Source organism: Schistocerca nitens, chromosome 1 (genome assembly GCF_023898315.1).
Source record: "Schistocerca nitens isolate TAMUIC-IGC-003100 chromosome 1, iqSchNite1.1, whole genome shotgun sequence".
NCBI lineage: Eukaryota > Metazoa > Arthropoda > Insecta > Orthoptera > Acrididae > Schistocerca > Schistocerca nitens.
The window spans coordinates 458,877,989-458,900,080 of record NC_064614.1 but is presented as its reverse complement, the minus strand read 5'-3'; the positions used below and the strand labels follow the sequence as shown (position 1 = coordinate 458,900,080).

At 48.0% G+C, this 22,092-nt stretch overlaps 1 protein-coding gene across 1 annotated transcript in view; it reads right to left on the bottom strand.

Moving 5' to 3' along the window:
* The window catches only part of LOC126253539 (uncharacterized), a 606,491-nt gene that overhangs the window by 124,084 nt on the left and 460,315 nt on the right, over positions 1 to 22,092 (bottom strand). Inside the window, exons 108-133 of the mRNA XM_049954972.1 lie at positions 21,721 to 22,053; positions 21,304 to 21,603; positions 18,153 to 18,458; positions 17,735 to 18,052; positions 17,314 to 17,643; positions 16,887 to 17,201; positions 16,452 to 16,784; positions 16,035 to 16,340; positions 12,884 to 13,189; positions 12,467 to 12,784; positions 12,046 to 12,375; positions 11,619 to 11,933; positions 11,184 to 11,516; positions 10,767 to 11,066; positions 7,637 to 7,942; positions 7,219 to 7,536; positions 6,798 to 7,121; positions 6,371 to 6,685; positions 5,936 to 6,268; positions 5,519 to 5,824; positions 2,389 to 2,694; positions 1,971 to 2,288; positions 1,550 to 1,873; positions 1,123 to 1,437; positions 688 to 1,020; positions 271 to 576 (exon numbers count right to left, since the gene is read on the bottom strand). Of these exons, the coding sequence (XP_049810929.1) occupies positions 271 to 576; positions 688 to 1,020; positions 1,123 to 1,437; positions 1,550 to 1,873; positions 1,971 to 2,288; positions 2,389 to 2,694; positions 5,519 to 5,824; positions 5,936 to 6,268; positions 6,371 to 6,685; positions 6,798 to 7,121; positions 7,219 to 7,536; positions 7,637 to 7,942; positions 10,767 to 11,066; positions 11,184 to 11,516; positions 11,619 to 11,933; positions 12,046 to 12,375; positions 12,467 to 12,784; positions 12,884 to 13,189; positions 16,035 to 16,340; positions 16,452 to 16,784; positions 16,887 to 17,201; positions 17,314 to 17,643; positions 17,735 to 18,052; positions 18,153 to 18,458; positions 21,304 to 21,603; positions 21,721 to 22,053 (8,247 nt within the window). The remainder of the gene's footprint in view (positions 1 to 270; positions 577 to 687; positions 1,021 to 1,122; positions 1,438 to 1,549; positions 1,874 to 1,970; positions 2,289 to 2,388; positions 2,695 to 5,518; positions 5,825 to 5,935; positions 6,269 to 6,370; positions 6,686 to 6,797; positions 7,122 to 7,218; positions 7,537 to 7,636; positions 7,943 to 10,766; positions 11,067 to 11,183; positions 11,517 to 11,618; positions 11,934 to 12,045; positions 12,376 to 12,466; positions 12,785 to 12,883; positions 13,190 to 16,034; positions 16,341 to 16,451; positions 16,785 to 16,886; positions 17,202 to 17,313; positions 17,644 to 17,734; positions 18,053 to 18,152; positions 18,459 to 21,303; positions 21,604 to 21,720; positions 22,054 to 22,092) is intronic.

Here is a 22,092-nt window from a genome sequence, read left to right as displayed (position 1 = left end):
AAGACAAAGTGGTGATGATAACGATCACCATGACAAGGCGAGGCATAGCCGCTGAACGTTCCCAACCGTATGACAGACAGCCGCCGAAAACCCCACAGTTTGGAAAGGTCTTCTTTATGAGCAAACCAACAGTGAATAAGAGAAATGAGAGCGTGACAGGTACATTTATATTTATTGTGAGAGAATTTCCATACGCGAATGTCCAGACCGTTCCTCCCAACCCCCACAACAGATGCTGACGGAGTAGATCACTATACATCTGGTACATACGTGGAATAGGCCGGCACTGAATGAAGGCATTTCCAGAGGTGCCTTCTGGACAGGTACAGATGGGGATGTGGTTGACTACGTCGCATCGAGCACCGTGTCCGCAAGTTCCTGGGCAGGGGTCAGCACACTTGTTCCTGATGCAAGCTTTCGTCCTGTCACAATCAGTACTCAACACGCACTCTGGCCGGCAACCAGTGTATGGGTCTCCTTGGTATTCTGGAAGACAAGTACAACTGCCATCTCGGCATTCGGCGTTAGGCCCGCAAGGCGAAGGATTGCACGGGTCCGATTCCACAGGTTCTGCAACTGTAAGCAATTTGAAGAACGAAGTGAGTTTGACGTGAACACAATCTGGAGTTTCTACTGCCACATGAAATTAATTTGAAATCATACTTTGCGTAGTTTAAGCTTTCTTACTTGTCGGTTTTGGGAAGCAGTTGGTGAATGGATCTCCTGTGTACCCCTCAGGGCATGTGCACACTGGGGTGTGGTTGATCACACTGCACTGTGCGCCAATGCCACACGACCCAGGACATGGGTCACGACACTTCTCCCGGATACAAGCCCTGTTGCTGGGGCACTCCGAGTTGATGGAGCACTCGGGACGGCAGTTTGGTGGAGCGCCAATGTAATTTGCCAGGCATGAGCATGAAGGATTGCCACCTGTATCACGACATTCAGAATACGGCCCACATGGTGATGGGATGCAAGGATTCACAACTACTGGGGCACTCGGCCTCTGAGGTGGAGCTAAAAAGAGAAAAGAGACAACGTTCTAGGTCATTCCTGCGCTGTCACCAAGGCTATATTGCATCACACACACCAGAAAAACCTAAGGCTCCAGAAGCTTACGTGGAATTGGATGGCATCTGGCGAAGGGGTCTCCGGTAAATCCTTGTTTGCAGCTGCATATTGGGCTGTGGTTGATCACCTGGCAGCGAGTATTGAGGCCACACGGCCCAGGGCAGGGGTCCACACACTTCTGGTTCACACAGGCTCGGTTCTGCGGGCATTCGGAGCTCACCACACACTCTGGTCTACAGCCTGGTGGACTGCCAATGTACGACGGTAGGCATGAGCACACAGCCTGCCCATTCACTTGGCGACATTGGCTGTTAGGACCACATGGCGATGGGCTGCACGGATCTCCTGGTTCAGCTACCACAGCTGCGCAATAGAAGGGCCAGTCAGCCATACAAATACAACCGAAAGAACACATGGTTACCAAATAACTCACTCCACAGAGATAAAGTATTTCAGCAGAGAAATTGGTCCTTACGTTCGCTAGCCTGCACTGTGCAGTATCGGAACGGGTCTCCAGTGTATCCCGGCCGGCATGTGCACGATGGCAGGTGATTGACCACCTGGCAGTCTGCATTCGGGCCACACGTGCCGGGGCATGGGTCTTGGCACTTGTTACGAATACATGCCCTGTTGGGAGCACAGTCAGTGTTCACCACGCACTCTGGCCGACAGCCTTCGTATGGATTGCCCACATACTCTGGTAGACAAGTGCAAGATCCTGCGCCATTCTGTTCCCTACACACTGCATTCGAACCACATGGCGACGGAGAGCAGGGCGTTGGCCTCTCCTGGGGCACGGCTACAGCTGAAAGCCACAAGTCACAATTATCCTCTGCACGAACTTGCATCCACAATCGCACAAATACAAGAGAAATGACTCAGGAGTTCATTCTTACGTTGTACAAAGCACTGAGAGAACGGGTCTCCAGTGTATCCAACCGCACACACACACGTAGGCGTGTGGCTGACCACTCGGCACTCAGCATTTGATCCACAAGCTCCGGGACAGGGGTCTTTGCACTTCTGCCCCATACAGGCCAGATGGCTGGCACACTCGCTGTTGCTGACGCACTCAGGCCGACAGTTTGGTGGCGAGCCTTTGAATTCTGGCAGGCACGAGCAAGAGGGGCTGTCTCCAGCTACCTTGCACTGAGCGTTTGGACCACATGGTGACGGCTGGCAAGGGTTCACTGGCTTGCTCACCGGCGAATCAGCTGCATGAGGGAAAAACCAATGTGTGAGAAGAACAAAGTAGTAGCTTACATTGTTTTTCTGATATGACAGGAAGAAATGTTTCATCAGTATGGTTCTTACGTATGGGCAGGCATCTGGTGAAAGGGTCTCCCGTGTGGCGCGGTGGACAGTTACAGATAGGGTTGTGATTCACCACCTGACACTTAGCCCCAATTCCACACGTTCCTGGGCAAGGATTTCTACATTTCTGGTTGCTGCAGGCTTCATTCTGGCTGCAATCGGAACTCACAACGCACTCTGGCCTGCACGCCGGTGGGCTTCCAAGGTAGCCCGGCACACATGAACATACAGCCTGGCCGTTAATCTCCCGACATTGGCTGTTGGGACCGCATGGAGACGGGTTGCATGGCTGTGTTGCCACGGGAGCTGTGTAAAAAGACAAAAGGTATTACTCCATTTTGTCTGTCCAAGCTATTACTATTCTACTCAACGCGAAGGTAGTGTATTACATTACATTTATTGTCTATTTTCGAGTTATCAGCGTATTGTTCTATACTCTTACAAACGATATTGGCGTGGTCAAGATATATGGTAAGCGTAGAGGATCGATACGAAGTAAGCGGTGCTGGATGTACCTTGCTGTGTAGCACAGCATCCGGAGAGCGCGAAACAATCAGTAACTTCTTGTGACACTCTGACGAAGAATCTCTAACCACGCATTGCATGTCAGGCGTTAAGCACAATGGTGTAATCTAAGGTCCGCTTGTGTTTAAAATCTCTTATGTAATCTGGGGAATGTGTTTGACAGCAGATATCAAGAGCCACCTGGGCAGTTTCCTCATAGTACCAGCAAAACCCGAGAGTTACTGTTTGTGTTGTATTACTGGGACATCTACATCAGTAAATACAGATTGTCTCACCTTGACCTGCTGAGATTCTGCCAAGTTTAGTTACGTCGAATAGCATTGTTGTGTGTTCCAGTAAATACTATCGGTGTTCGCTTCAATAAGTAAGATGGCGAGGTGAAGGAATTAATTCTGAATTATAGTTATTTATCTCGTTTAGCTGACCTCTTGCGTGAACTGGAATGATGCATTCCCCACACCATCCAAGTGTTTTTAGCCTTTAGCAACCACAAGGCACGGAGAAAAGTTTAAACTAATCAGTCTACACGGACACTAACAAAACAGTGTCAGTGGCCGGTCTTCACTCTACCGGATGGTCACGTTCTTGAAAAACCATGTACTGGTATTTACCATGGTATCAAGACCGATCTTAATACGAACAGTATACACATGAAAATCTCGTTTAATAGATCTGCTGTTGAAGAATCGCCGCCAGAAGATGATTGAGCTTGCATCGAGAATGTTGTCTCTCAGCTAGCGCAGTAACTGTAGCCCCTAGCACACTACAAATACATGAATATGTAAATGAGCATTGAGAAAATTGTCAGGAAATAGGTTCTCAAGCGAACTGAAGAGTGCAGCTTGTTTTGCAAAGTGTTGATGCCTGATGCCTAGAGCTACTAGGATGTCACTTGTCATTTGAGAATTCGATGGGATTGAAGAGGAACTTGACATTCCGCAATGACTTGATAGGCAAAGTGCTGAACACTAAAAACTAGGACAAAGGAGAGAGGAAACTCGCTGCTCTTATACACTCAGACTGACAAGAAGGTGGACCAGTCTTAAATATCACGGACGGGCCATCTCTTGGTAACATTTGCTGCCTGTTATATTGCGTAGCACTGTGTTACTTCAGTCACGGCTTTGATATCAAGAGAACAGTTGCCTGAGATGCTCAAGAATGAAATCAATCAAGGCAAATCCGCAACAGCTCGGCGTACCATTACGAAATACAGACAGTGGCTCCCACGAAAGCGTCGACAGCAGTTCTTCTAGCCGCTACTAGAATTATCTGTCGAAGCAGAGATATGTGTAGCAACCAAAGAATTCGCGAGGAAGAGAGGCAAGAGAAGAACGGTACCAGTGTGCGCGACAGTCAAGGATGACAGACTCCCTTTTTCTTCAGAACAACATATTCTGCAGCTTCCACAGCAGATAACTACGGGGACACAGAAAGCTAAGTTCTAATCTCACTACATCTATCGACTGGCAACGATCCGAAACGCCACAACCTGCACACTTTTAGCCCCATAATCCAGTTCTATTAATGCAAAGCTGCCTCGATAGAAAGACAATGAATTTCACGCTTCAAAGAGTGACCACACAAATCCTGTTGTATAATTGCTGCTACTTGCACAATGAACACTTCAGTCGCATCTTTTCTAACAGAACGCAGAAAATGAGAAGAATGGACTCGCTCTTACCGGGACAGATACATTCCAGGCGAGTTGCACATAACGCTTTAAGGTGCTATTTAACTTCCTGCACGTAAACCCACACATTCATAATCGGGTTTGGAAAGCAACACGTAGACCTGATGGAAACGGACAAGATATAGTTCTTGTACAACTGAAAGTGCAACGACCGTCTGACTGAATGTATTACGTCCAAACGTAGGGAAAACAAACTTGCCTGTCCAACCACCTCCCGACATCATGAGGAAAGACAAGTTTGATCTGGCAGGCCCTGAATTGTATCAGCCATGTTAGTTGCCTATGTTTCACCACCACTGCATATTTGTACCACAGAGCGTTTTATTGAAATAATGCAATAAGGCAAAGAAAACGGTGGGGCTATCATACACCTATGAGCCACTGTCCGTTTGGGATGCTTGACTACTGATTTAGCTCTGCAGCTCCACCGCTTTGATGTTGAAATGGAGCAGGAAAAAGCTGTGTGCGCAAAAAGCAGTGGAGCGTGGCTATACACGCCGGTTTCTCGGAACTCACAGTTCAGTTGGCGAAGAGAGGGACGATCATCCATCTGCTGAGCATTAGAGACACAATAAAGCATAGAAGGAAGAATTTTCCTTGTATAAAGGTAAAACACATATTGCGTAGTGAGGTAACATTCCAAAGACAAAGTGGTGATGATAACGATCACCATGACAAGGCGAGGCATAGCCGCTGAACGTTCCCAACCGTATGACAGACAGCCGCCGAAAACCCCACAGTTTGGAAAGGTCTTCTTTATGAGCAAACCAACAGTGAATAAGAGAAATGAGAGCGTGACAGGTACATTTATATTTATTGTGAGAGAATTTCCATACGCGAATGTCCAGACCGTTCCTCCCAACCCCCACAACAGATGCTGACGGAGTAGATCACTATACATCTGGTACATACGTGGAATAGGCCGGCACTGAATGAAGGCATTTCCAGAGGTGCCTTCTGGACAGGTACAGATGGGGATGTGGTTGACTACGTCGCATCGAGCACCCTGTCCGCAAGTTCCTGGGCAGGGGTCAGCACACTTGTTCCTGATGCAAGCTTTCGTCCTGTCACAATCAGTACTCAACACGCACTCTGGCCGGCAACCAGTGTATGGGTCTCCTTGGTATTCTGGAAGACAAGTACAACTGCCATCTCGGCATTCGGCGTTAGGCCCGCAAGGCGAAGGATTGCACGGGTCCGATTCCACAGGTTCTGCAACTGTAAGCAATTTGAAGAACGAAGTGAGTTTGACGTGAACACAATCTGGAGTTTCTACTGCCACATGAAATTAATTTGAAATCATACTTTGCGTAGTTTAAGCTTTCTTACTTGTCGGTTTTGGGAAGCAGTTGGTGAATGGATCTCCTGTGTACCCCTCGGGGCATGTGCACACTGGGGTGTGGTTGATCACACTGCACTGTGCGCCAATGCCACACGACCCAGGACATGGGTCACGACACTTCTCCCGGATACAAGCCCTGTTGCTGGGGCACTCCGAGTTGATGGAGCACTCGGGACGGCAGTTTGGTGGAGCGCCAATGTAATTTGCCAGGCATGAGCATGAAGGATTGCCACCTGTATCACGACATTCAGAATACGGCCCACATGGTGATGGGATGCAAGGATTCACAACTACTGGGGCACTCGGCCTCTGAGGTGGAGCTAAAAAGAGAAAAGAGACAACGTTCTAGGTCATTCCTGCGCTGTCACCAAGGCTATATTGCATCACACACACCAGAAAAACCTAAGGCTCCAGAAGCTTACGTGGAATTGGATGGCATCTGGCGAAGGGGTCTCCGGTAAATCCTTGTTTGCAGCTGCATATTGGGCTGTGGTTGATCACCTGGCAGCGAGTATTGAGGCCACACGGCCCAGGGCAGGGGTCCACACACTTCTGGTTCACACAGGCTCGGTTCTGCGGGCATTCGGAGCTCACCACACACTCTGGTCTACAGCCTGGTGGACTGCCAATGTACGACGGTAGGCATGAGCACACAGCCTGCCCATTCACTTGGCGACATTGGCTGTTAGGACCACATGGCGATGGGCTGCACGGATCTCCTGGTTCAGCTACCACAGCTGCGCAATAGAAGGGCCAGTCAGCCATACAAATACAACCGAAAGAACACATGGTTACCAAATAACTCACTCCACAGAGATAAAGTATTTCAGCAGAGAAATTGGTCCTTACGTTCGCTAGCCTGCACTGTGCAGTATCGGAACGGGTCTCCAGTGTATCCCGGCCGGCATGTGCACGATGGCAGGTGATTGACCACCTGGCAGTCTGCATTCGGGCCACACGTGCCGGGGCATGGGTCTTGGCACTTGTTACGAATACATGCCCTGTTGGGAGCACAGTCAGTGTTCACCACGCACTCTGGCCGACAGCCTTCGTATGGATTGCCCACATACTCTGGTAGACAAGTGCAAGATCCTGCGCCATTCTGTTCCCTACACACTGCATTCGAACCACATGGCGACGGAGAGCAGGGCGTTGGCCTCTCCTGGGGCACGGCTACAGCTGAAAGCCACAAGTCACAATTATCCTCTGCACGAACTTGCATCCACAATCGCACAAATACAAGAGAAATGACTCAGGAGTTCATTCTTACGTTGTACAAAGCACTGAGAGAACGGGTCTCCAGTGTATCCAACCGCACACACACACGTAGGCGTGTGGCTGACCACTCGGCACTCAGCATTTGATCCACAAGCTCCGGGACAGGGGTCTTTGCACTTCTGCCCCATACAGGCCAGATGGCTGGCACACTCGCTGTTGCTGACGCACTCAGGCCGACAGTTTGGTGGCGAGCCTTTGAATTCTGGCAGGCACGAGCAAGAGGGGCTGTCTCCAGCTACCTTGCACTGAGCGTTTGGACCACATGGTGACGGCTGGCAAGGGTTCACTGGCTTGCTCACCGGCGAATCAGCTGCATGAGGGAAAAACCAATGTGTGAGAAGAACAAAGTAGTAGCTTACATTGTTTTTCTGATATGACAGGAAGAAATGTTTCATCAGTATGGTTCTTACGTATGGGCAGGCATCTGGTGAAAGGGTCTCCCGTGTGGCGCGGTGGACAGCTACAGATAGGGTTGTGATTCACCACCTGACACTTAGCCCCAATTCCACACGTTCCTGGGCAAGGATTTCTACATTTCTGGTTGCTGCAGGCTTCATTCTGGCTGCAATCGGAACTCACAACGCACTCTGGCCTGCACGCCGGTGGGCTTCCAAGGTAGCCCGGCACACATGAACATACAGCCTGGCCGTTAATCTCCCGACATTGGCTGTTGGGACCGCATGGAGACGGGTTGCATGGCTGTGTTGCCACGGGAGCTGTGTAAAAAGACAAAAGGTATTACTCCATTTTGTCTGTCCAAGCTATTACTATTCTACTCAACGCGAAGGTAGTGTATTACATTACATTTATTGTCCATTTTCGAGTTATCAGCGTATTGTTCTATACTCTTACAAACGATATTGGCGTGGTCAAGATATATGGTAAGCGTAGAGGATCGATACGAAGTAAGCGGTGCTGGATGTACCTTGCTGTGTAGCACAGCATCCGGAGAGCGCGAAACAATCAGTAACTTCTTGTGACACTCTGACGAAGAATCTCTAACCACGCATTGCATGTCAGGCGTTAAGCACAATGGTGTAATCTAAGGTCCGCTTGTGTTTAAAATCTCTTATGTAATCTGGGGAATGTGTTTGACAGCAGATATCAAGAGCCACCTGGGCAGTTTCCTCATAGTACCAGCAAAACCCGAGAGTTACTGTTTGTGTTGTATTACTGGGACATCTACATCAGTAAATACAGATTGTCACACCTTGACCTGCTGAGATTCTGCCAAGTTTAGTTACGTCGAATAGCATTGTTGTGTGTTCCAGTAAATACTATCGGTGTTCGCTTCAATAAGTAAGATGGCGAGGTGAAGGAATTAATTCTGAATTATAGTTATTTATCTCGTTTAGCTGACCTCTTGCGTGAACTGGAATGATGCATTCCCCACACCATCCAAGTGTTTTTAGCCTTTAGCAACCACAAGGCACGGAGAAAAGTTTAAACTAATCAGTCTACACGGACACTAACAAAACAGTGTCAGTGGCCGGTCTTCACTCTACCGGATGGTCAAGTTCTTGAAAAACCATGTACTGGTATTTACCATGGTATCAAGACCGATCTTAATACGAACAGTATACACATGAAAATCTCGTTTAATAGGTCTACTGTTGAAGAATCGCCGCCAGAAGATGATTGAACTTGCATCGAGAATGTTGTCTCTCAGCTAGCGCAGTAACTGTAGCCTCTAGCACACTACAAATACATGAATATGTAAATGAGCATTGAGAAAATTGTCAGGAAATAGGTTCTCAAGCGAACTGAAGAGTGCAGCTTGTTTTGCAAAGTGTTGATGCCTGATGCCTAGAGCTACTAGGATGTCACTTGTCATTTGAGAATTCGATGGGATTGAAGAGGAACTTGACATTCCGCAATGACTTGATAGGCAAAGTGCTGAACACTAAAAGCTAGGACAAAGGAGAGAGGAAACTCGCTGCTCTTATACACTCAGACTGACAAGAAGGTGGACCAGTCTTAAATATCACGGACGGGCCATCTCTTGGTAACATTTGCTGCCTGTTATATTGCGTAGCACTGTGTTACTTCAGTCACGGCTTTGATATCAAGAGAACAGTTGCCTGAGATGCTCAAGAATGAAATCAATCAAGACAAATCCGCAACAGCTCGGCGTACCATTACGAAATACAGACAGTGGCTCCCACGAAAGCGACGACAGCAGTTCTTCTAGCCGCTACTACAATTATCTGTCGAAGCAGATATGTGTGTAGCAACCAAAGAATTCGCGAGGAAGAGAGGCAAGAGAAGAACGGTACCAGTGTGCGCGACAGTCAAGGATGACAGACTCCCTTTTTCGTCAGAACAACATATTCTGCAGCTTCCACAGCAGATAACTACGGGGACACAGAAAGCTAAGTTCTAATCTCACTAGATCTATCGACTGGTAACGATCCGAAACGCCACAACCTGCACACTTTTAGCCCCATAATCCAGTTCTATTAATGCAAAGCTGCCTCGATAGAAAGACAATGAATTTCACGCTTCAAAGAGTGACCACACAAATCCTGTTGTATAATTGCTGCTACTTGCACAATGAACACTTCAGTCGCATCTTTTCTAACAGAACGCAGAAAATGAGAAGAATGGACTCGCTCTTACCGGGACAGATACATTCCAGGCGAGTTGCACATAACGCTTTAAGGTGCTATTTAACTTCCTGCACGTAAACCCACACATTCTTAATCGGGTTTGGAAAGGAACACATAGACCTGATGGAAACGGACAAGATATAGTTCTTGTACAACTGAAAGTACAACGACCGTCTGACTGAATGTATTACGTCCAAACGTAGGGAAAACAAACTTGCCTGTCCAACCACCTCCCGACATCATGAGGAAAGACAAGTTTGATCTGGCAGGCCCTGAATTGTATCAGCCATGTTAGTTGCCTATGTTTCACCACCACTGCATATTTGTACCACAGAAAGTTTTATTGAAATAATGCAATAAGGCAAAGAAAACGGTGGGGCTATCATACACCTATGAGCCACTGTCCGTTTGGGATGCTTGACTACTGATTTAGCTCTGCAGCTCCACCGCTTTGATGTTGAAATGGAGCAGGAAAAAGCTGTGTGCGCAAAAAGCAGTGGAGCGTGGCTATACACGCCGGTTTCTCGGAACTCACAGTTCAGTTGGCGAAGAGAGGGACGATCATCCATCTGCTGAGCATTAGAGACACAATAAAGCATAGAAGGAAGAATTTTCCTTGTATAAAGGTAAAACACATATTGCGTAGTGAGGTAACATTCCAAAGACAAAGTGGTGATGATAACGATCACCATGACAAGGCGAGGCATAGCCGCTGAACGTTCTCAACCGTATGACAGACAGCCGCCGAAAACTCCACAGTTTGGAAAGGTCTTCTTTATGAGCAAACCAACAGTGAATAAGAGAAATGAGAGCGTGACAGGTACATTTATATTTATTGTGAGAGAATTTCCATACGCGAATGTCCAGACCGTTCCTCCCAACCCCCACAACAGATGCTGACGGAGTAGATCACTATACATCTGGTACATACGTGGAATAGGCCGGCACTGAATGAAGGCATTTCCAGAGGTGCCTTCTGGACAGGTACAGATGGGGATGTGGTTGACTACGTCGCATCGAGCACCCTGTCCGCAAGTTCCTGGGCAGGGGTCAGCACACTTGTTCCTGATGCAAGCTTTCGTCCTGTCACAATCAGTACTCAACACGCACTCTGGCCGGCAACCAGTGTATGGGTCTCCTTGGTATTCTGGAAGACAAGTACAACTGCCATCTCGGCATTCGGCGTTAGGCCCGCAAGGCGAAGGATTGCACGGGTCCGATTCCACAGGTTCTGCAACTGTAAGCAATTTGAAGAACGAAGTGAGTTTGACGTGAACACAATCTGGAGTTTCTACTGCCACATGAAATTAATTTGAAATCATACTTTGCGTAGTTTAAGCTTTCTTACTTGTCGGTTTTGGGAAGCAGTTGGTGAATGGATCTCCTGTGTACCCCTCAGGGCATGTGCACACTGGGGTGTGGTTGATCACACTGCACTGTGCGCCAATGCCACACGACCCAGGACATGGGTCACGACACTTCTCCCGGATACAAGCCCTGTTGCTGGGGCACTCCGAGTTGATGGAGCACTCGGGACGGCAGTTTGGTGGAGCGCCAATGTAATTTGCCAGGCATGAGCATGAAGGATTGCCACCTGTATCACGACATTCAGAATACGGCCCACATGGTGATGGGATGCAAGGATTCACAACTACTGGGGCACTCGGCCTCTGAGGTGGAGCTAAAAAGAGAAAAGAGACAACGTTCTAGGTCATTCCTGCGCTGTCACCAAGGCTATATTGCATCACACACACCAGAAAAACCTAAGGCTCCAGAAGCTTACGTGGAATTGGATGGCATCTGGCGAAGGGGTCTCCGGTAAATCCTTGTTTGCAGCTGCATATTGGGCTGTGGTTGATCACCTGGCAGCGAGTATTGAGGCCACACGGCCCAGGGCAGGGGTCCACACACTTCTGGTTCACACAGGCTCGGTTCTGCGGGCATTCGGAGCTCACCACACACTCTGGTCTACAGCCTGGTGGACTGCCAATGTACGACGGTAGGCATGAGCACACAGCCTGCCCATTCACTTGGCGACATTGGCTGTTAGGACCACATGGCGATGGGCTGCACGGATCTCCTGGTTCAGCTACCACAGCTGCGCAATAGAAGGGCCAGTCAGCCATACAAATACAACCGAAAGAACACATGGTTACCAAATAACTCACTCCACAGAGATAAAGTATTTCAGCAGAGAAATTGGTCCTTACGTTCGCTAGCCTGCACTGTGCAGTATCGAAACGGGTCTCCAGTGTATCCCGGCCGGCATGTGCACGATGGCAGGTGATTGACCACCTGGCAGTCTGCATTCGGGCCACACGTGCCGGGGCATGGGTCTTGGCACTTGTTACGAATACATGCCCTGTTGGGAGCACAGTCAGTGTTCACCACGCACTCTGGCCGACAGCCTTCGTATGGATTGCCCACATACTCTGGTAGACAAGTGCAAGATCCTGCGCCATTCTGTTCCCTACACACTGCATTCGAACCACATGGCGACGGAGAGCAGGGCGTTGGCCTCTCCTGGGGCACGGCTACAGCTGAAAGCCACAAGTCACAATTATCCTCTGCACGAACTTGCATCCACAATCGCACAAATACAAGAGAAATGACTCAGGAGTTCATTCTTACGTTGTACAAAGCACTGAGAGAACGGGTCTCCAGTGTATCCAACCGCACACACACACGTAGGCGTGTGGCTGACCACTCGGCACTCAGCATTTGATCCACAAGCTCCGGGACAGGGGTCTTTGCACTTCTGCCCCATACAGGCCAGATGGCTGGCACACTCGCTGTTGCTGACGCACTCAGGCCGACAGTTTGGTGGCGAGCCTTTGAATTCTGGCAGGCACGAGCAAGAGGGGCTGTCTCCAGCTACCTTGCACTGAGCATTTGGACCACATGGTGACGGCTGGCAAGGGTTCACTGGCTTGCTCACCGGCGAATCAGCTGCATGAGGGAAAAACCAATGTGTGAGAAGAACAAAGTAGTAGCTTACATTGTTTTCTGATATGACAGGAAGAAATGTTTCATCAGTATGGTTCTTACGTATGGGCAGGCATCTGGTGAAAGGGTCTCCCGTGTGGCGCGGTGGACAGCTACAGATAGGGTTGTGATTCACCACCTGACACTTAGCCCCAATTCCACACGTTCCTGGGCAAGGATTTCTACATTTCTGGTTGCTGCAGGCTTCATTCTGGCTGCAATCGGAACTCACAACGCACTCTGGCCTGCACGCCGGTGGGCTTCCAAGGTAGCCCGGCACACATGAACATACAGCCTGGCCGTTAATCTCCCGACATTGGCTGTTGGGACCGCATGGAGACGGGTTGCATGGCTGTGTTGCCACGGGAGCTGTGTAAAAAGACAAAAGGTATTACTCCATTTTGTCTGTCCAAGCTATTACTATTCTACTCAACGCGAAGGTAGTGTATTACATTACATTTATTGTCTATTTTCGAGTTATCAGCGTATTGTTCTATACTCTTACAAACGATATTGGCGTGGTCAAGATACATGGTAAGCGTAGAGGATCGATACGAAGTAAGCGGTGCTGGATGTACCTTGCTGTGTAGCACAGCATCCGGAGAGCGCGAAACAATCAGTAACTTCTTGTGACACTCTGACGAAGAATCTCTAACCACGCATTGCATGTCAGGCGTTAAGCACAATGGTGTAATCTAAGGTCCGCTTGTGTTTAAAATCTCTTATGTAATCTGGGGAATGTGTTTGACAGCAGATATCAAGAGCCACATGGGCAGTTTCCTCATAGTACCAGCAAAACCCGAGAGTTACTGTTTGTGTTGTATTACTGGGACATCTACATCAGTAAATACAGATTGTCTCACCTTGACCTGCTGAGATTCTGCCAAGTTTAGTTACGTCGAATAGCATTGTTGTGTGTTCCAGTAAATACTATCGGTGTTCGCTTCAATAATTAAGATGGCGAGGTGAAGGAATTAATTCTGAATTATAGTTATTTATCTCGTTTAGCTGACCTCTTGCGTGAACTGGAATGATGCATTCCCCACACCATCCAAGTGTTTTTAGCCTTTAGCAACCACAAGGCACGGAGAAAAGTTTAAACTAATCAGTCTACACGGACACTAACAAAACAGTGTCAGTGGCCGGTCTTCACTCTACCGGATGGTCACGTTCTTGAAAAACCATGTACTGGTATTTACCATGGTATCAAGACCGATCTTAATACGAACAGTATACACATGAAAATCTCGTTTAATAGATCTGCTGTTGAAGAATCGCCGCCAGAAGATGATTGAGCTTGCATCGAGAATGTTGTCTCTCAGCTAGCGCAGTAACTGTAGCCCCTAGCACACTACAAATACATGAATATGTAAATGAGCATTGAGAAAATTGTCAGGAAATAGGTTCTCAAGCGAACTGAAGAGTGCAGCTTGTTTTGCAAAGTGTTGATGCCTGATGCCTAGAGCTACTAGGATGTCACTTGTCATTTGAGAATTCGATGGGATTGAAGAGGAACTTGACATTCCGCAATGACTTGATAGGCAAAGTGCTGAACACTAAAAACTAGGACAAAGGAGAGAGGAAACTCGCTGCTCTTATACACTCAGACTGACAAGAAGGTGGACCAGTCTTAAATATCACGGACGGGCCATCTCTTGGTAACATTTGCTGCCTGTTATATTGCGTAGCACTGTGTTACTTCAGTCACGGCTTTGATATCAAGAGAACAGTTGCCTGAGATGCTCAAGAATGAAATCAATCAAGGCAAATCCGCAACAGCTCGGCGTACCATTACGAAATACAGACAGTGGCTCCCACGAAAGCGTCGACAGCAGTTCTTCTAGCCGCTACTAGAATTATCTGTCAAAGCAGATATGTGTGTAGCAACCAAAGAATTCGCGAGGAAGAGAGGCGAGAGAAGAACGGTACCAATGGGCGTGACAGTCAAGGATGACAGACTCCCTTTTTCTTCAGAACAACATATTCTGCAGCTTCCACAGCAGATAACTACGGGGACACAGAAAGCTAAGTTCTAATCTCACTAGATCTATCGACTGGTAACGATCCGAAACGCCACAACCTGCACACTTTTAGCCCCATAATCCAGTTCTATTAATGCAAAGCTGCCTCGATAGAAAGACAATGAATTTCACGCTTCAAAGAGTGACCACACAAATCCTGTTGTATAATTGCTGCTACTTGCACAATGAACACTTCAGTCGCATCTCTTCTAACAGAACGCAGAAAATGAGAAGAATGGACTCGCTCTTACCGGGACAGATACATTCCAAGCGAGTTGCACATAACGCTTTAAGGTGCTATTTAACTTCCTGCACGTAAACCCACACATTCTTAATCGGGTTTGGAAAGGAACACATAGACCTGATGGAAACGGACAAGATATAGTTCTTGTACAACTGAAAGTGCAACGACCGTCTGACTGAATGTATTACGTCCAAATGTAGGGAAAACAAACTTGCCTGTCCAACCACCTCCCGACATCATGAGGAAAGACAAGTTTGATCTGGCAGGCCCTGAATTGTATCAGCCATGTTAGTTGCCTATGTTTCACCACCACTGCATATTTGTACCACAGAGCGTTTTATTGAAATAATGCAATAAGGCAAAGAAAACGGTGGGGCTATCATATACCTATGAGCCACTGTCCGTTTGGGATGCTTGACTACTGATTTAGCTCTGCAGCTCCACCGCTTTGATGTTGAAATGGAGCAGGAAAAAGCTGTGTGCGCAAAAAGCAGCGGAGCGTGGCTATACACGCCGGTTTCTCGGAACTCACAGTTCAGTTGGCGAAGAGAGGGACGATCATCCATCTGTTGAGCATTAGAGACACAATAAAGCATAGAAGGAAGAATTTTCCTTGTATAAAGGTAAAACTCGTTAGTCCTTTGGAAGTAACATATTGCGTAGTGAGGTAACATTCCAAAGACAACAGTGGTGATGATAACGATCACCATGACAAGGCGAGGCATAGCCGCTGAACGTTCCCAACCGTATGACAGACAGCCGCCGAAAACCCCACAGTTTGGAAAGGTCTTCTTTATGAGCAAACCAACAGTGAATAAGAGAAATGAGAGCGTGATAGGTACATTTATATTTATTGTGAGAGAATTTCCATACGCGAATGTCCAGACCGTTCCTCCCAACCCCCACAACAGATGCTGACGGAGTAGATCACTATACATCTGGTACATACGTGGAATAGGCCGGCACTGAATGAAGGCATTTCCAGAGGTGCCTTCTGGACAGGTACAGATGGGGATGTGGTTGACTACGTCGCATCGAGCACCCTGTCCGCAAGTTCCTGGGCAGGGGTCAGCACACTTGTTCCTGATGCAAGCTTTCGTCCTGTCACAATCAGTACTCAACACGCACTCTGGCCGGCAACCAGTGTATGGGTCTCCTTGGTATTCTGGAAGACAAGTACAACTGCCATCTCGGCATTCGGCGTTAGGCCCGCAAGGCGAAGGATTGCACGGGTCCGATTCCACAGGTTCTGCAACTGTAAGCAATTTGAAGAACGAAGTGAGTTTGACGTGAACACAATCTGGAGTTTCTACTGCCACATGAAATTAATTTGAAATCATACTTTGCGTAGTTTAAGCTTTCTTACTTGTCGGTTTTGGGAAGCAGTTGGTGAATGGATCTCCTGTGTACCCCTCAGGGCATGTGCACACTGGGGTGTGGTTGATCACACTGCACTGTGCGCCAATGCCACACGACCCAGGACATGGGTCACGACACTTCTCCCGGATACAAGCCCTGTTGCTGGGGCACTCCGAGTTGATGGAGCACTCGGGACGGCAGTTTGGTGGAGCGCCAATGTAATTTGCCAGGCATGAGCATGAAGGATTGCCACCTGTATCACGACATTCAGAATACGGCCCACATGGTGATGGGATGCAAGGATTCACAACTACTGGGGCACTCGGCCTCTGAGGTGGAGCTAAAAAGAGAAAAGAGACAACGTTCTAGGTCATTCCTGCGCTGTCACCAAGGCTATATTGCATCACACACACCAGAAAAACCTAAGGCTCCAGAAGCTTACGTGGAATTGGATGGCATCTGGCGAAGGGGTCTCCGGTAAATCCTTGTTTGCAGCTGCATATTGGGCTGTGGTTGATCACCTGGCAGCGAGTATTGAGGCCACACGGCCCAGGGCAGGGGTCCACACACTTCTGGTTCACACAGGCTCGGTTCTGCGGGCATTCGGAGCTCACCACACACTCTGGTCTACAGCCTGGTGGACTGCCAATGTACGACGGTAGGCATGAGCACACAGCCTGCCCATTCACTTGGCGACATTGGCTGTTAGGACCACATGGCGATGGGCTGCACGGATCTCCTGGTTCAGCTACCACAGCTGCGCAATAGAAGGGCCAGTCAGCCATACAAATACAACCGAAAGAACACATGGTTACCAAATAACTCACTCCACAGAGATAAAGTATTTCAGCAGAGAAATTGGTCCTTACGTTCGCTAGCCTGCACTGTGCAGTATCGGAACGGGTCTCCAGTGTATCCCGGCCGGCATGTGCACGATGGCAGGTGATTGACCACCTGGCAGTCTGCATTCGGGCCACACGTGCCGGGGCATGGGTCTTGGCACTTGTTACGAATACATGCCCTGTTGGGAGCACAGTCAGTGTTCACCACGCACTCTGGCCGACAGCCTTCGTATGGATTGCCCACATACTCTGGTAGACAAGTGCAAGATCCTGCGCCATTCTGTTCCCTACACACTGCATTCGAACCACATGGCGACGGAGAGCAGGGCGTTGGCCTCTCCTGGGGCACGGCTACAGCTGAAAGCCACAAGTCACAATTATCCTCTGCACGAACTTGCATCCACAATCGCACAAATACAAGAGAAATGACTCAGGAGTTCATTCTTACGTTGTACAAAGCACTGAGAGAACGGGTCTCCAGTGTATCCAACCGCACACATACACGTAGGCGTGTGGCTGACCACTCGGCACTCAGCATTTGATCCACAAGCTCCGGGACAGGGGTCTTTGCACTTCTGCCCCATACAGGCCAGATGGCTGGCACACTCGCTGTTGCTGACGCACTCAGGCCGACAGTTTGGTGGCGAGCCTTTGAATTCTGGCAGGCACGAGCAAGAGGGGCTGTCTCCAGCTACCTTGCACTGAGCATTTGGACCACATGGTGACGGCTGGCAAGGGTTCACTGGCTTGCTCACCGGCGAATCAGCTGCATGAGGGAAAAACCAATGTGTGAGAAGAACAAAGTAGTAGCTTACATTGTTTTTCTGATATGACAGGAAGAAATGTTTCATCAGTATGGTTCTTACGTATGGGCAGGCATCTGGTGAAAGGGTCTCCCGTGTGGCGCGGTGGACAGCTACAGATAGGGTTGTGATTCACCACCTGACACTTAGCCCCAATTCCACACGTTCCTGGGCAAGGATTTCTACATTTCTGGTTGCTGCAGGCTTCATTCTGGCTGCAATCGGAACTCACAACGCACTCTGGCCTGCACGCCGGTGGGCTTCCAAGGTAGCCCGGCACACATGAACATACAGCCTGGCCGTTAATCTCCCGACATTGGCTGTTGGGACCGCATGGAGACGGGTTGCATGGCTGTGTTGCCACGGGAGCTGTGTAAAAAGACAAAAGGTATTACTCCATTTTGTCTGTCCAAGCTATTACTATTCTACTCAACGCGAAGGTAGTGTATTACATTACATTTATTGTCTATTTTCGAGTTATCAGCGTATTGTTCTATACTCTTACAAACGATATTGGCGTGGTCAAGATACATGGTAAGCGTAGAGGATCGATACGAAGTAAGCGGTGCTGGATGTACCTTGCTGTGTAGCACAGCATCCGGAGAGCGCGAAACAATCAGTAACTTCTTGTGACACTCTGACGAAGAATCTCTAACCACGCATTGCATGTCAGGCGTTAAGCACAATGGTGTAATCTAAGGTCCGCTTGTGTTTAAAATCTCTTATGTAATCTGGGGAATGTGTTTGACAGCAGATATCAAGAGCCACCTGGGCAGTTTCCTCATAGTACCAGCAAAACCCGAGAGTTACTGTTTGTGTTGTATTACTGGGACATCTACATCAGTAAATACAGATTGTCTCACCTTGACCTGCTGAGATTCTGCCAAGTTTAGTTACGTCGAATAGCATTGTTGTGTGTTCCAGTAAATACTATCGGTGTTCGCTTCAATAAGTAAGATGGCGAGGTGAAGGAATTAATTCTGAATTATAGTTATTTATCTCGTTTAGCTGACCTCTTGCGTGAACTGGAATGATGCATTCCCCACACCATCCAAGTGTTTTTAGCCTTTAGCAACCACAAGGCACGGAGAAAAGTTTAAACTAATCAGTCTACACGGACACTAACAAAACAGTGTCAGTGGCCGGTCTTCACTCTACCGGATGGTCAGGTTCTTGAAAAACCATGTACTGGTATTTACCATGGTATCAAGACCGATCTTAATACGAACAGTATGCACATGAAAATCTCGTTTAATAGATCTGCTGTTGAAGAATCGCCGCCAGAAGATGATTGAACTTGCATCGAGAATGTTGTCTCTCAGCTAGCGCTGTAACTGTAGCCTCTAGCAGACTACAAATACATGAATATGTAAATGAGCATTGAGAAAATTGTCAGGAAATAGGTTCTCAAGCGAACTGAAGAGTGCAGCTTGTTTTGCAAAGTGTTGATGCCTGATGCCTAGAGCTACTAGGATGTCACTTGTCATTTGAGAATTCGTTGGGATTGAAGAGGAACTTGACATTCCGCAATGACTTGATAGGCAAAGTGCTGAACACTAAAAACTAGGACAAAGGAGAGAGGAAACTCGCTGCTCTTATACACTCAGACTGACAAGAAGGTGGACCAGTCTTAAATATCACGGACGGGCCATCTCTTGGTAACATTTGCTGCCTGTTATATTGCGTAGCACTGTGTTACTTCAGTCACGGCTTTGATATCAAGAGAACAGTTGCCTGAGATGCTCAAGAATGAAATCAATCAAGACAAATCCGCAACAGCTCGGCGTACCATTACGAAATACAGACAGTGGCTCCCACGAAAGCGACGACAGCAGTTCTTCTAGCCGCTACTAGAATTATCTGTCGAAGCAGATATGTGTGTAGCAACCAAAGAATTCGCGAGGAAGAGAGGCAAGAGAAGAACGGTACCAGTGTGCGTGACAGTCAAGGATGACAGACTCCCTTTTTCTTCAGAACAACATATTCTGCAGCTTCCACAGCAGATAACTACGGGGACACAGAAAGCTAAGTTCTAATCTCACTACATCTATCGACTGGTAACGATCCGAAACGCCACAACCTGCACACTTTTAGCCCCATAATCCAGTTCTATTAATGCAAAGCTGCCTCGATAGAAAGACAATGAATTTCACGCTTCAAAGAGTGACCACACAAATCCTGTTGTATAATTGCTGCTACTTGCACAATGAACACTTCAGTCGCATCTTTTCTGACAGAACGCAGAAAATGAGATGAATGGATTCGCTCTTACCGGGACAGATACATTCCAAGCGAGTTGCACATAACGCTTTAAGGTGCTATTTAACTTCCTGCACGTAAACCCACACATTCTTAATCGGGTTTGGAAAGGAACACATAGACCTGATGGAAACGGACAAGATATAGTTCTTGTACAACTGAAAGTGCAACGACCGTCTGACTGAATGTATTACGTCCAAATGTAGGGAAAACAAACTTGCCTGTCCAACCACCTCCCGACATCATGAGGAAAGACAAGTTTGATCTGGCAGGCCCTGAATTGTATCAGCCATGTTAGTTGCCTATGTTTCACCACCACTGCATATTTGTACCACAGAGCGTTTTATTGAAATAATGCAATAAGGCAAAGAAAACGGTGGGGCTATCATACACCTATGAGCCACTGTCCGTTTGGGATGCTTGACTACTGATTTAGCTCTGCAGCTCCACCGCTTTGATGTTGAAATGGAGCAGGAAAAAGCTGTGTGCGCAAAAAGCAGTGGAGCGTGGCTATACACGCCGGTTTCTCGGAACTCACAGTTCAGTTGGCGAAGAGAGGGACGATCATCCATCTGTTGAGCATTAGAGACACAATAAAGCATAGAAGGAAGAATTTTCCTTGTATAAAGGTAAAACTCGTTAGTCCTTTGGAAGTAACATATTGCGTAGTGAGGTAACATTCCAAAGACAACAGTGGTGATGATAACGATCACCATGACAAGGCGAGGCATAGCCGCTGAACGTTCCCAACCGTATGACAGACAGCCGCCGAAAACCCCACAGTTTGGAAAGGTCTTCTTTATGAGCAAACCAACAGTGAATAAGAGAAATGAGAGCGTGATAGGTACATTTATATTTATTGTGAGAGAATTTCCATACGCGAATGTACAGACCGTTCCTCCCAACCCCCACAACAGATGCTGACGGAGTAGATCACTATACATCTGGTACATACGTGGAATAGGCCGGCACTGAATGAAGGCATTTCCAGAGGTGCCTTCTGGACAGGTACAGATGGGGATGTGGTTGACTACGTCGCATCGAGCACCCTGTCCGCAAGTTCCTGGGCAGGGGTCAGCACACTTGTTCCTGATGCAAGCTTTCGTCCTGTCACAATCAGTACTCAACACGCACTCTGGCCGGCAACCAGTGTATGGGTCTCCTTGGTATTCTGGAAGACAAGTACAACTGCCATCTCGGCATTCGGCGTTAGGCCCGCAAGGCGAAGGATTGCACGGGTCCGATTCCACAGGTTCTGCAACTGTAAGCAATTTGAAGAACGAAGTGAGTTTGACGTGAACACAATCTGGAGTTTCTACTGCCACATGAAATTAATTTGAAATCATACTTTGCGTAGTTTAAGCTTTCTTACTTGTCGGTTTTGGGAAGCAGTTGGTGAATGGATCTCCTGTGTACCCCTCAGGGCATGTGCACACTGGGGTGTGGTTGATCACACTGCACTGTGCGCCAATGCCACACGACCCAGGACATGGGTCACGACACTTCTCCCGGATACAAGCCCTGTTGCTGGGGCACTCCGAGTTGATGGAGCACTCGGGACGGCAGTTTGGTGGAGCGCCAATGTAATTTGCCAGGCATGAGCATGAAGGATTGCCACCTGTATCACGACATTCAGAATACGGCCCACATGGTGATGGGATGCAAGGATTCACAACTACTGGGGCACTCGGCCTCTGAGGTGGAGCTAAAAAGAGAAAAGAGACAACGTTCTAGGTCATTCCTG